The sequence below is a fragment of the Oreochromis aureus genome, linkage group 7 (assembly GCF_013358895.1).
Source record: "Oreochromis aureus strain Israel breed Guangdong linkage group 7, ZZ_aureus, whole genome shotgun sequence".
In the NCBI taxonomy this organism is placed as follows: Eukaryota; Metazoa; Chordata; class Actinopteri; order Cichliformes; family Cichlidae; genus Oreochromis; species Oreochromis aureus.
Genome location: NC_052948.1, coordinates 57,185,915 through 57,200,648, shown reverse-complemented (window position 1 = coordinate 57,200,648; position 14,734 = coordinate 57,185,915). Strand labels below are relative to the sequence as shown.

Genomic DNA, 14,734 nt, shown 5'->3' with positions numbered 1-14,734 from the left:
CCAGCCGCATCACTGAATTTTTCATCAGTCTACAGCCAAAGTGTGACTTCACCAAAATTAGTAAAAAGAAAGAAAGAAAAAAAACGGAGAACTTTCACTTATCAGTAGCTGAATCTATTTGTTCAGTTTTTGAGATGTATACGTTTCTGAGACTTTTGTCACTAGAATAGAGAGATGGGTAGCAAAGGAGCAGGAGACTGTATCTTATCCCACCTAAGATTGATGGTTACTAATCTTAACAGGTAATTACATCAGATATACGACACACTTTTTCCACAAATACTAGAGACTGCATCATATAGATGACTTACTGTAGAGAAATAAGAAGTAAAAACAAGAAAGTGAGTATCAGCCATTTTTGAAAATCTGCCATTCTGGGCAATTTGAGATTTTTGACTTTAACTGAGGTTCTTCTTTCAGACAAGTGGAGGGAAATAGTCTAAAAACAACTTTCATTTGGCTAGCCCTTTGTGGTTGACAAAGACTAACATTTCAGGAAACAGATAAACATCACCTACCTTCTTGTGTAAGCCTAACAGTACTGTCCCAATATTGTTACAACATTAAATGACAATATGCCTTCTATGTTTATGATCAACTGTCCGAATTGAATTTTCTTTGTCTAAGATGCATCAACTTCTAAGCCTAAATGTATTTAACCACTTAACCTCTGGTATGTCATCTACTGGCAGTGTGAATGACTTCTCTTATGAAGTGGCTGCAAGTTCTGTACACATCAGGACAGTCTCATTGCAAACGAGTAACTGATTTTTAAAAGACTTCATCCAATAAACTGTTAAAACACAACATTATACCTAATGACATGAATGCCTGCTTTTTACAATCTGGATTAGGATTACAATAACCTTGTCTATTGTCTTAATTTGTTGATCAAACACTTTATTATGCTTAGATTCTCCCATTTCTAAATGTACTGATCTTACCTGGTGAGTTAGCCAGTGAGGCATGGAACACGGAGAAGTTGATCAAGGCATATGATGCCAAGAAAAAGTTGGAGATAATGGGTGCAATAGTGTTCAGCTCAGCTGCAAGAAGAAAAGCACCAGTCAACTCAGAAAAGTTAAAAATTTCACCTGTGATTTTATGTCCAGTCAAAAAAACAAAAAACAAAACAAACCCCTTTTGAATAAACACTCAAACTCTCAGGATGAAGACAGTGAACAGATCGGCTGCTGCTGACTCCAGCATGTGGTCATGCAGTGTGCCATTACTGTAAAATTTTAAAAATTTAGGCACCTAAAAAGGTAAGGTTTTTAACAACTGTTGTATCAATATCAATTTAGTTCACTAGTCTGTAAAAGTACTTTTATTAGGAGCTTGCAAAAAACAAAGAAAACACTACAGACAAGAGTTATTGTCAAATTTTAGACCAGTTCCCATGTTCATAAAACTGACAACACTTTAGGATGAATTTCAGAGGGCAGTAATGATCCTGTTTCTGTATCAATTCAAGCAAACAAAGAATGAAATGTGGAGCAGAGCAGCTGAATCAGGTGGGTTTCAGGCCTACAGAGGGGGAGGTGCGAATATACAGCTGCAGACTGGGGCTGAGCAGTGTGAGTGCTGGATGGCAGAGGCCCTCCAGGTCTGCTCAAGAGGTTGCAGATGTGGACAAGACGTAAAATCTAACCATTCTACTTTTACAACAATTTATTACACTGTGTTATCATTATGTGTCTTATTTGCTGGTTCAATCCATTTCACATCAAGCCCTCTGTTTCGTTATATTTATTTTAGCATAACTAATACTCAGGGTTCGTACACTTTTTTCAGGGTCAAATTCAAGCACTTTTTAAGCACTTTCAAGGCCCCTTTTTAAGCCCCCCCCCGCCAAAAAATAAAAAAGAAAGCATGTTTCAATTTGCATCACCTCAGTAAGACCATGTGAAAAGACACCATAGCTCATAGCCCTTTTGTTAGGACATAGAAAAACGTGAAGTCCTAAATGATCACTTTTAAAGTGTTTGTGCTAATAACATCATGTCAGACAGGCATGGAGAACAGCACTGACTGTTTAAGTAGTTTAATGCGTGGGTGGCGATAAACACATTTTGAATGAAAGCCGGGAACTTTGGTAGCACAGAAACAAGTGGCTTTGTGAACATATGGATCACTCATATTACCATTATTTCACCCAAAGGCACCAAGTTAATACTCAAAAAAGCTGTAGCAATACACACAAATATAAACAGTACTTGGTGACAACTTTGCTTTTAGCCGTTAACCCTCTGGGGTCCAGGGTATAATTAAGCATTTTCGACTACTTTTGATTTGGCCTCTATATTTCACCTTTAAAACTGTTTATCTTGCCAATCTGTTATTTACTCATTTTGTCATAATGTGTCAGCACAATTTATCTAAATTCAGACAAAATTTAAAATACAAGCAGAAAGTGAGGATTTTTTTACCGTAAAACCCACAAGCATGTTTAACGAATCATTTTCATAACTTGAAATGGAAATAGAAATTGGACATTTTAAAAAAAAAATATGAACAAGTTTTGCAAACAACAACGTTACGTGGTGCTATTTACCTGTCAATGGAAAATTGTACTTAGTAGTCAGTATAAGCTTTTAATGATATAAGTTTGCATATGATAGAATACTGTATGTTGACCTTTTGATGACTTAGACTGTTGTCCACTACAAGACTGTTTTATAAATTCTTTCTCACAGCGATAATAGCTGAACAAGCAGGAAGAGGAGAGCTGGATACTTTTATCTGCGCTCTCTAACAAGAAGAAGGGCTGCGTCCTTCTGAATCTCACAACACACACACATACCTCAACCACTCTTATCTTCACTCCCTACGCACTAACATTCCTCTGCCTATGAATAGACGTATTCACTGTTGTCACCAGTGACTATAAATGCACGAATAAAGAAGTACACTGTGTGACTCTCTTCTGAGACGTTCACCCATGTACATGTGATTGATTATATTGTCTCACTGTGTCTCTGTTTTACTTTGGCAGCCTTCTATTTGGGAGATTTCCCCGACATTACCTAAAAATGCATCCAAGGCTCAGACGTTTTTATATAACCATTTCAAACTATCTACAGAACAATCAGCTGTGCTGCATCAAATAAGAAGGCACACACACAAATTATTTATGCAACTCCAAAACATAGTTTGTGTCACTATAACACAGATGAGAACAGCACAGGGATAAACCTGCAGGTCTGACAGCAGGTGTGTCACTCGGCGTTTACACTGCAATCTGCCTTTGGTGGCTTTAAGGCAGCAACTGTGACGTTCACTAGTAGAACTGACACACAAAACAAAAACAACTACACCACACACTAACTACACAAGACAACACACTAACTTGAGACTCCAAACAGGGTAAACGTCACAAATCTCTCACGTATCAAAACACTCTCTCTCTCTTTTCGCTCACTCGCTCTCTCTCTTCCCTTTCTTCCCAACAACCAAATACCACATGTTGGCGTATCATTTTTAAGTGGTCGACATGGTACATTTTTCCACCAATAGGGAAGGAGTGTTTTTCTTTTTCCCCCAAGCAAAGCGTGTTTGCTAGCGCTCTCCATAAAAAACGCAGTTTTACCGTTTCTTCCCAGAGTAAACGCCACTGTTTTATTCAGAACCCCCCACAAACAAAAAACATCGGTTTTACGTGACCTATCAACACAATTTAAAAATTGGTATACAGTTTGAAGTCCGCACGTTTGACCCAAGTTGAAATGGAGACTCTGGGTCCGTCGACCCCAGAGGGTTAATCAGAAAGCCTTAAGTTAGCTAGTTATGTATCGGGCTAATGTTTAAAGCGTTCACTTGAGTAAATTAACTCATATTACTGCTAAGTAATGTTAGCTAAGTTCACAGCATATTCCGTAATAGCGCTGCCATACTGCATCACACTCAGTGCATTTCAATCATTTCTCCAGCGAGTTTGATAGCTAGCAAAATAATAACCATAATTTAAAAAAAAATAGCATGTGTAACGTACACGTACTGGAAAATTATTTACTAGGACTTACCTATCATGCTACTGGAGAACGCAAACTCCGCCATTGTTGTTTTCCATCAAACACTCATTAAAACAGCAACCTACAGGTATGTTAGCGCACTCATCCCCGACTGTCCGAGGAGAGGGCGGGTCTATATTGGAACAGACGCAAGGCAGCCCAGGCGGGGACATTTTGCTTTTACATTTTGTGACTCATTTTATTTCTCTATCTGATAAGAAAACTATTCAATCATAGTTATTTATTGTGAATGAAATACAGTTACATTCTCAAGCACTTTTAAGCACCACATCTGAAATTCAAGCACTTTCCAAACCTTGAAAAGACGACATTAGAATTCAAGCATTTTCAAGGATTTCAAGCACCCGTACGAACCCTGAATACTACACCTTATCCAAAGTTCATTTGAAAGTTTTCCATACTGTTCTTCTTCTACAATAATTACAATATTTAGACGTGTCAGGTTTTACTGATGTTAACTTTATATTTTAAAACCTAAAATCAAATAAAGGGGGTAAAACAAGTATTGAACACATCACCAGTTTTCAAAGTAAATATATTTCTAAAGGTGCTACTGACATGAAATCTCACCAGATATTGGCAACAACCCATCCAATCCAAACATGCAAAGAAGACTGTGTGAAAGAATGGGCCAAAATCACATCTGAGCAATCCATACGACTAACTTTCCCATACAGGAGGCATCTTGAAGCTGTCATTGCCAACAAAGGCTTGGTTTGAAGTATTAAACAAATTTCAGTAAGCGTATTTAATACTTGGAGATCACACAAGGTTTCTTTGAAAGTGTGGATTGGATGGTTTGTCACCAACATCTGATGAGAACATCATGTCAATAGCACCTTTAGAAATACATTTACTTATTTACCTATTTTACCTGCTGTATTTTAGAAAGTTGACAACATAACTTTTTAAACAAATGACTTCTTCGCCATTAGTTCTTTTGATGTAGCATGGGGTCAAAAGTCTCCCGTTGGTATAGAGTATTTTTCTGGGTATAGATATCGCGATCAAAATTCTAGTATCATGACATCATTCTAAATGTACCTAAGGTAAGTGCACAGGTACAGCATGCACCAACGTGGGTTTTTTCTGTTTAGAACAAACACTGCGTGAAAACACCGGTTCTCACAAAAGAGAACAAGGGTTCTGAGAACCACGGTGCTCTTAATTTCCAGCTAATATTTTTGTACGGTTGTATGTGATCAAGTATGAAAAGCAATCAGCAAGCAAGCAATGAGTGAAGCCATACCAATGAGGATAAAGGCCAGAGCGATACCGAAGGTCAGGATGTATCCTCGTAGGGGTTCATTGTTCTTGCCGTAGCCTTTGGCAAACATTTGCAGGCCAGGATAGATGTTGTCCTTACACAAAGCCTGTGAAAACAAAAACCTTTGTGTTGTCTCACTGGAGTTTAAGCTTTTTATAATCAAACGCTATAAGAAAAACTAAATAAATAATTTACATTTTTCCATCATTCAATACTGCAATTTATTATATACAGTACCTTAAAGCTTGGATCTGATCTTACCTGAAAAACTTTAGGTGCACTAACTAAAGAGGCCAGCGCTGAGGATAGAGTGGCAGAGAAGATGCCAGCAGTGATGATGGGCCCAAAACCAGAAACAAGGCTCATAACCTGAACAAAAGATTACATGTAAATTGAAAAGTTAGATGTCTACATTAAAAAAAAAAAAACCCATTAACATTCATCTTCTGATAAAGTTGTTTTTTAATATTCATCTTCTTTTAGACTCATTTGATACCTGGAAGTCCCTATGCAGTCCATAGCGGCAGGTATCCTCATTCTTGCAGGTAGAGAAGTCATAGTCAAATTTGCAGGCAGCAGTGGAGCAGTTTGCCATGAACTGAGAACTAATTGTGTCATTCACATTTCCACTGGCATCTCTCAAAATACAGGAGCCTAGTTTTTAAAAAGTATTATGCACATATTAGATTTTGTATTTAAAAAGGATGTGACAACCTTGCAAAAATGCAGTCTATTAGCAGGTACTATACACCACCTGTTGAAACAGCAACACCCAGGTAGACTATCCCTGTGATTAATATGGCTAGAAGGGTCCCTTTGGGGATGGCCATCTGTGGGTCCTGCAACAACCAACCACAACAAAATTTTACGATTACAATATATAACTGGATACACGGCTTTAAGATAAGTACATCAAATCTTACAGCCAATTCAACGCTATGAGGTCAGTCTCTATACCAAAGTTGTTTGGAAAATTGTTTTCAACAGCCTTAATCAGTGGAAGCATAGTCATATTCACCTGCACAGTACAATCTACAAAGTAAACCTTTACTTGGTTTGACACTATATCAACATTCATCACATGGCTACACATGACTTACAGCAAGGTCTCCTGAAATGTTGGCTCCAGCCAGAATACCAGTGGCAGCGGGGAAAAAGATGGCAAACACAGAGAAGAACGTCTCTCCTCGGAAGTCTGGACCCATGTTCTCCCACATTATTGAAGCTGACAGAAAAAAAGATCAAAGGCCAACTCTGATACAGCAGTGTAAAAGCCAACATGAGCTCTCAGATTTATGAGGAGGTATTAATGAGGTGTTTCTTGTATTATTATTTTTTTAAACAAACAAACAACAGACGTCCTACCATCATAGCCCATGAATCCCTTAGCTTCCTTTGACTTCACAGGAATGAAGCTTCCAATAAAATAGTTGAAGATAGCTGTGATAAGGACGACGAGTAAGAAGATCTGGGCCTAAAGGAAGCAATTAAAACCAGTGTATTAATGTGTAGTAGTTAAATTGACTACACCTGCAGTATATCTGCACGGTTGTCCGAGCCTCATGTAAACAGAAGCAGCAACAGAATTGCAAACATTTTCCAGCTTTCTAAGCTGCCAAATTTTGGAGTGTAGTCCTGTATTGGTTTAGCTTATGAAACTTGCTAACAGCTTGCCAACAATGTAAACTGAAGCTTTCCATGTTACCTTCAAATTTGGATTTTTGTTTTGGATCCCCACCTCCCAACACCAACACAATCACACATGCACACAATAAGACCGAACTTAAGTCTTTATAAAAACATTTTACAACCAATAAGTGTCACTACTTTGGCTACATTCATGTTTTATATAGTTTCATACAGGTGTAAGTTTCTATGAAATGGGATGTTGTGCATACCTTGGCCTCCCACTCCATTCCTGCTACAGAGATGCCCAGAAGAATGATTATTGTAATGGTGCCAATGATTCTGATATCGTTGATTTCATCTGTCATGACGGCATCTATACCCTGAGATACAATACAAGGACTTGGTAAATTGAATGACAATGATCTGCAAACAGCGTTTTGATACGGGCTTTTCTCTATCAATGATGCCAGGACAGCCCACTCCTGCTGATCACTGACCAGCTGTAATTATCAGCCTTCTTCAATGCAATGTGAAATCCTAATAGACTTACAACCAGAAGTTCCACAACAGTCTCAGCAAAGCCCACCACATACATGGCAACAGCCACTGCATTGGCAAAGGCAAAGATAAGACCAATAGAGCCTCCAAACTCTGGGCCAAGACTTCTTGAAATCAGGTAATATGCTCCACCTGAAAATAGCAGGGAGTGTTAGCAAACGTTCAGTCATGCAAAGTTAGTCTTGCAAAGTCAGTCATTCAGTCAAGCAAAACATACCTCCCTTTACAAATCCATTGGTGGCAATGGCAGAGGTGGAGAGCCCAGTGATGGTTGTCACTACAGTAGCCATGGCGACGATCACACAGGCAAGAGCTGGAGAAGAGACCACATCATGAACTCCAAAAACACTTTAATAAAAAAAAAAAAAAAATTGCATAATACTTAACAGTTTTTTAGCAGCCTTTCCAATCACTCTCATGTCTCTGTAAAAAGTAACAGCACAAGCCAATGCAGCAATGTCTGTCGCATGTCTCACGTTGTGGTGATATTTCACATCAAAGTGGAAAATTATCAACATGTGCCAGGGGGCTAGGAATATTGGGCTTAGCTGAGTATGAACTAGCAGAGAAAGAGTGATGAACACAAAAATGTCAATAAACAAGGGGCAATGAGACATATGCACCTTGCTAGGTTTTCTGGAAAGTAATACTTAATAATACAGCGACCCTTGTTTCATTTTTATCATCCTGGTAGATGGAAGGTTTTTTGTTTTTTTTAAGAACATCTCTGTACATTTTTTTTCCCATTCATCCTTCCTTCAATTACATGAAGCGTGCCAGTGCCATGTGGTGAAAAACAGCCCCACAACATGATGTTCAATTTCTGTCCCATCTGACCAGACTAGATTCTCCCAAGATTAAACCGACTTGCTGCCATCTTTTTCAGCAAACTTTAAACACACTTTTCCACCATGTAATCAGTGGAGTCTTGCATGGTGAGCAAGCATACAGGCCTTGGCAGTTTAGTGCATTATTGATGGTTTTCTTTGAAACAATTGTAACTATTGATTCTGGCTCAAGTGGTTCTTGGCTCTTGGACAACTCTTCTGATAATTCTTTTCACGCCTCTGTCTGAAATCTTGTAGGGAGCACCTGGTTGTGGCTGGTTTAGGTTGAAATGATGTTCTTTCAACTTTCGCATTTTGGCCTTTAGAACCACCAATGGCACCAATGCTATCATCACATTTTACAATACTAAGGTTACAAACATTTGAGAGAGTTTATTTTTACCCATCACAAGAAGTTTCTTGCGTGACACCTTGTTTTTTGGAGAGACCTGTATATAGGCCATCATCTGGGACTGAACCACCTGATATTAATTTGCACTAAGTAGCAGGATTGCTTTCTAAGGCTACGTTCACACTGCAGGTCTTAATGCTCAATTCCAATTTTTTGATCAAATCCGATTTTTTTGTCTGCTTGTTCACACTACACATAAAATGCGACATCAAACGCTCTCCAGTGTGAACGCTCAAAGCGGCCCGCATGCGCAAAAGAAGATGTCACACACAACTCACTCTGTTTAGACCCAGAGCAAACAATATTGTTTGACTGATTGCCCTTAATATAAAGACTTCGGACTTTACGTTTCCAGATTTTTGCTTTAAGTTATTTTGTTATTTACATAATAATGTAGATGACCTAATAATGACCCTTTTTGCTGTTTTAGAGGAGCGGTGCTTCAAAGGATAGTTGCAGATTTCTGTCAGAATCTGCAGAAAATACAGTAAAAATAAAATGTTCACATTTCTCCAACGTTGTCTTCCCAACAGTTTCACCGGATGGTAGGAAATCGTTCGCGATGTCCTATCGGGCGCTTCTCCGGCGCTGATAATTGGCGTCTGTCTTGTGTCAGTGACGTAAAAGACGGATTTAATGCGACTTGACCGTTCACACAGCAGTCGCTTTCTAAAACATCGGATACGTATCGGATTCAGTACCACATACGAAAGTGACCCAGATCGGATTTGAAAATATCGGATTTGTGCCGTTCACACTGTCATACCAAGATCGGATACGGGTCGCATAGGGGTGAAAAAAATCGGATTTGATGCGCTTTCGCCTGCAGTGTGAACGTAGCCTAAGTCATGATGATTTGAGCTGGAGTCATGACTTTCTATGCCTTAGATATACATTTACTTAGATTTGTAATGTGTTCAATGCTTATTTTACCCACTGTCTTTATGGTTTAATTTGTATAGATTTTGAGAGAAGCATTTCCAAGCTTCCTTCCTTTTTTTATAAAGTGATGATTTGCTCCGATTAGATTTTTCCAAAATATTATTTGATACTAAAATTAATACCTAATGAAGACACACAATTGCAACAGTATTGATACCAATAATGCAATTTTGTCTTCCTGCAGCTGACACACTAGCAGCACTACTGCAGACTGGGACACAGCTCCTCCCCTTACTAACAGGTGAAGTAGTTAACATTCATAACACCAAATGACAATGGAAGAATTTCAGTTCTATTCCCTATATAGATATATAGGGCCAAGTCACAACAACAGTTGCCTCAAGGCACTTTATATTGTAAGGTAGAGGCCCTACAATAATACAAAGAAAACAGAAAACCCCAACAATCACATGATCCCCTTTGAGATAGGCGCTTTAGTGACAGTGGGAAGGACTCCCAGCAGAACCAGGCTGGAAGGGTGGCCATTTGCCCAGCAGGGGTAAGGGGTCAGAGGTCACTGGTGTCCTGGTTTTAATACTGAAGTATTAAAAAGCCATTAATGTTAAATTGGCTAGCGCACATTTTAACAATGGCCATTTAACTATTAGCACAAACAATTATTGTTTGTGGCCAATAATATAAAATGACTTTCACATGTCTGGTCTAGAGTGTGGAGAACTAAAGCGTGAAATCTGTATCAGAGGAGCCAGTTCAGACAGGTTTCAGGTTTGAAGAGCAAAGCTGAAGATGTCAGGAGTTGCAAACTGTAAAGGCGCAGCAATGTGAATGCTGGATAAGTGAGAGGGAGAGGGAGGGGGAGAGAGAGAGGGAGAGGGAGAGGGAGGGGGAGAGAGAGAGGGAGAGGGAGGGGAGAGAGAGAGAGAGGGGGGGAGGGAGAGAGAGAGAGAGAGAGAGAGGAGAGAGAGATCTGGCAGATGTGGACACGAAGATGAGCTTAAAACTTTCTACTTTTACGATAATTTATTAAAATGTATTCCTTACTTTGCTGTGTGGTCAGTTTTAAAATGCAGGGAGTGACTGGTTCAATCTTTTGCAGTAAGTACTCTGTGTTTTCATATATTCTTTATTTGTCTGTGACTAATACTACACTACTTTTCATTTTTCCAAAATAATTTTTAACTTTTCCATAATACGCCACAACAATTCAATAATTTATGTGTTATTTAATCTTTGTTCAATAGTATGTTTTTAAATACATTTTACCTTCTGTAAACCATCTGTACAAATGAAATGACTTAATTGTAAATACTTATTTTGTTAAACCAAAGTTATAATTAAAGTTAACCTTTTCAAGAAATGAAAACAGATACCAAGTATTCCCTTGGTTATCAGGATCTGGCTTGAAATTCTAGTATCATGACAACCCTAGCTCTCATTTTAATGCTAATGTGGATGCAAACAGATTCCACATTAAGCACCTTTAAATGGTAATGACCCAAAACCAAGATGGGGTTGATCTTGAGCAGTGCCATCAGGTCAGAAAGAAATGTGTAAAGGAGGAGCAGTGGACAGTTATAGTCTCTTATTATAACTGAAAAAGATGTCATTAAAACCCTTGCACCTCTGACTCTAATCTAGAATAAAAATCATGTACCCCTCCCCCCTTTCTACTTACCAATTCCAGCCTGGCCCACAATCCAGGACATACGAATGAAGAGCATCACACCCCAAATGTTCAACATGCAGCGTACCTACAGAGATGAAGGAGTGTTACTGTTGACACCATATAAAAATCAAATTTGTCAGTCTATATTAAAGTACAGAAAGTTAAACACTAAACATTTTTTTAACTTAACTAAAATAATAAATCTCCAAACCTGCACTATGTCCATCGTTGTCAATAAAACTAATCTTGTATTGAATTTTTTGTTTTTTCCATGTATAAAAATAATACCCAGTGAAAAACAGTCTCTCTCACTCAGGGTAGGGGGGTTGACTACAAACAACTGGGTCTAAAACTGATCATATCATGTTCAAGCTGGTACTAATTAATTACTAATGCCACCACATAAGCAGTTGTTCACCATTAGTTATTACAGTAACATATAATACCAAAGAAAAAGATTTTTTTTTTTTTTAAATGTGCATATGGTGCGTAAGGTTGCTTCTTTGTATGTTTGTTGAAATTTGTACTGCAAAGTTCAACAAGCTTGTTCTTATTTACACACAGCAATGAATAAGAGCCTATTTGTTTTCATTAAATATAAATACACCAAGCCACAAAAAAATATTCTGTAAGTTCAAAAACTGAGCAGATAACATTAAACATTAAAGTGAAAACAGATTTCTGTTAATCAAGTCTGTGGTAGTTGTTATTCTGACAAAGATTTTATCAAACACCAGTTCTCTATTCAGTGCTTCTTGCCTGTGACTGCAAAAAACTTCACATTTTGTATACAGAGCTCGCACTGTAGGTTAAAGCAGTTTTTACCCCTCTGGCAGAATGTCATTTAAAAACACTTAAAATTCCTCACACGGACTCCATAAGCAACACCCTTCCCCAGTAGGGATCAGCCGAGGATCACATTTTACAAAGAAAACGTGAAGACAATACTTGATAAAAGTTATTAAAACCCAAGGTTTATATTACAGAGGAAGTAACACTGTCTCATATTAAAACAGAAGTAGGATGACAATATCCAGACACATCAACATGAATAATCCTTTAACCGCTTACTAGATTCAAACATGTCCTTTTTTACCCTCAGTGGTTAATATCACTAGCAAAAGCCACAATTATGAATTGCCTGGGCTGGTGAAAGACTAATAGTAAGTGGACTGCAGATAAAGTACAGAACAGAATGGAAAACACAGTACAGCCAGCTGATGCCCATATTGGACTATAGCAGATATATCAATATTAATCTGTGCTATCTGACACATAGCAATAGGAAAGCATTTTCTTAAGAACATAATGCAAACTAAGATGGTTGGACTAGTTTAGAAATATTGTTGGTTTTTACACTGAATTTGTTATTTTTCATCACCGTCTGCAGCACATGTGGCAAATATAAAAGGCTGTCAGACCATTTCCAAACACAAAGCTACATCTCAGACTCTCAACCTACAGGCCTCAGTTAGAATTTTAGTACAATTAAAGACTGAACAAGGCAGGCTTGTTTGGAACGGTTCCCTTAAAAAAGCTTCTTCTGTCTAACAGAACTTGGCAGCTTAGGTTTATAAAGCTGAATCTGAACTAACCACAAGACTCCTTTGGACAATTGTCACTAAAGTGGGGATGCACTTTGCCACCTTTGTGAAAATCAAAATGGCATGTTACCACAAACCTCTCATTTGTGCTGTCAATCAAGGTGTTCCATTTAAAGTCCAGCTCACTACCTAATTGAAATACTATGGCAGTACCTTAAAAGTAGTGTGCATGAACTGAAGCAATATTGTAAAGAAAACTAGGTCCAACTTTCTCCACAGCTAAAGTCCTCTTCAAACGACTGCATCCTTACTTCTTCATATTTTGATTTAAAAACAAACAAACAAACCAGGAAATAAGTGAAACATGTAAGTACTTAAATCTTTTTACAACTAACAAGATTGAAGGTCAATATTTAAAAAAAAGAAGATAAAAAAAGCTAAATGACCATAATCTTCAGGAACAGTTTTGAAGGACCAGATGGGTCCTGTGTCAAGACTTTGCTGTATTTATTTTCCTATTTCTTAAAGACATGACTTTCAGTTGCTTACTGTTCATCTATTGAAGATAGTTTTGTAGGACTGGCACATCTTTTCGGTTATACACTTATCCAGTTTCCTCACATTTTTAAGGGCACACTGCACACCATCAGTAGATAGTCCAGGTTTTCAGCTCAAGGCTCTTTAGGAATCACCTTGTTTTTATACAACTATTTTTTGTTTTGGGGATATTAAAGTGCCTAAAATTTGAATTTAAAGTTGGTTCTTTGCTTAGTTGACTGTTATATGTAGACAAAATTCGTTCATCCCCTGGATTAGGTGCTTTTTCTGTGCTTGAATGATTTATAGGTCAGTGTTAATTGGCTTAACAGAATGACATACTTCGTTTTTAATCAAAGGACGGCATATTTCTCTCTCTACACACAACTAATGAAGCAAAGTAATAACTAAAATTTGACTTACCAGCACTCCCTTAATCCAACCAAACTTGACCACTCCTTTTGACTCAGCTGCTTCTTTAGCAGCAGCCTCCTCAGCTGGTGTAAGTTCATCACCGTTGGCAAAGCCATCCTCAAAGGGTTCCTAAGAAGCACAAAAAATAAAATCAGCAACAAGTAGAAGGAAACGTACTCTAAAGCGAAATGCTGGTGCTGCATCACCAATTAACCTAATATTCAGATACTAAGAAGAGTATTCTGAGGAACCCAGAGGAAACCCACACAGACAGAACGACATCCAAACTCTACAAAGAAAAGGGCTCAACTGGGGTTTGAACCATGGATCTTCTTGCTGTTCTAAACACTGGGGCAACCAGGTTTTTCTCTTCCCAATGAAATTGGGAACAATGAAGTTATTTTGAGTATAAGTAACAATAGGACTAGTTAACTGCATGTATTTTACTGTAAAGGCTGAGGTGAATGTTAAAAATCAATGTCAAAAAGTATTTAAATCCAAACCTTTGACACATTCAAAATACTTTTTAGCAATTTAGATAAACCCAAAATGTGTAGAGAAAAAAAAAAAAAAAAAACAGGTAAAATGCTGTATAATGAGAAAAGAATGCAATGATGTGCAAATCATTTAAATCTGATGTTTAAGTACAAAAATGCAAACAGAGCACATGAAACATTAAAACTGAGAAAGTGTTTAAAGTTATGAACATTTGGAGCACATAAATAAATCTGGGGCAGGAGTACGTTTCCCACTGTACAGCATGACATTAAACAACACACTACACGCAGTTAGGAACTGAATAGACCAATTGCTATAATTGAGACAGGAATGTTTACCTGTACCCAAATATAACTTTAGCTGCTCAACAGTTTGTGGCCTCCTTTTCATTTCATAATCTGCCAGATGTTTTCAATATGTAACAGATGCCAACTGCAGGTCACTATTT

The 14,734-nt window shown here is 37.9% G+C and overlaps 1 protein-coding gene across 1 annotated transcript in view; it reads right to left on the bottom strand.

Annotated features, from left to right (window-relative positions):
* The window catches only part of slc12a2 (solute carrier family 12 member 2), a 60,871-nt gene that overhangs the window by 25,382 nt on the left and 20,755 nt on the right, over nt 1–14,734 (bottom strand). Inside the window, exons 2-13 of the mRNA XM_031751333.2 lie at nt 13,798–13,917; nt 11,303–11,378; nt 7,703–7,798; nt 7,478–7,617; nt 7,197–7,307; nt 6,664–6,772; nt 6,399–6,523; nt 6,053–6,137; nt 5,795–5,952; nt 5,560–5,667; nt 5,281–5,404; nt 945–1,046 (exon numbers count right to left, since the gene is read on the bottom strand). Of these exons, the coding sequence (XP_031607193.1) occupies nt 945–1,046; nt 5,281–5,404; nt 5,560–5,667; nt 5,795–5,952; nt 6,053–6,137; nt 6,399–6,523; nt 6,664–6,772; nt 7,197–7,307; nt 7,478–7,617; nt 7,703–7,798; nt 11,303–11,378; nt 13,798–13,917 (1,354 nt within the window). The remainder of the gene's footprint in view (nt 1–944; nt 1,047–5,280; nt 5,405–5,559; nt 5,668–5,794; nt 5,953–6,052; nt 6,138–6,398; nt 6,524–6,663; nt 6,773–7,196; nt 7,308–7,477; nt 7,618–7,702; nt 7,799–11,302; nt 11,379–13,797; nt 13,918–14,734) is intronic.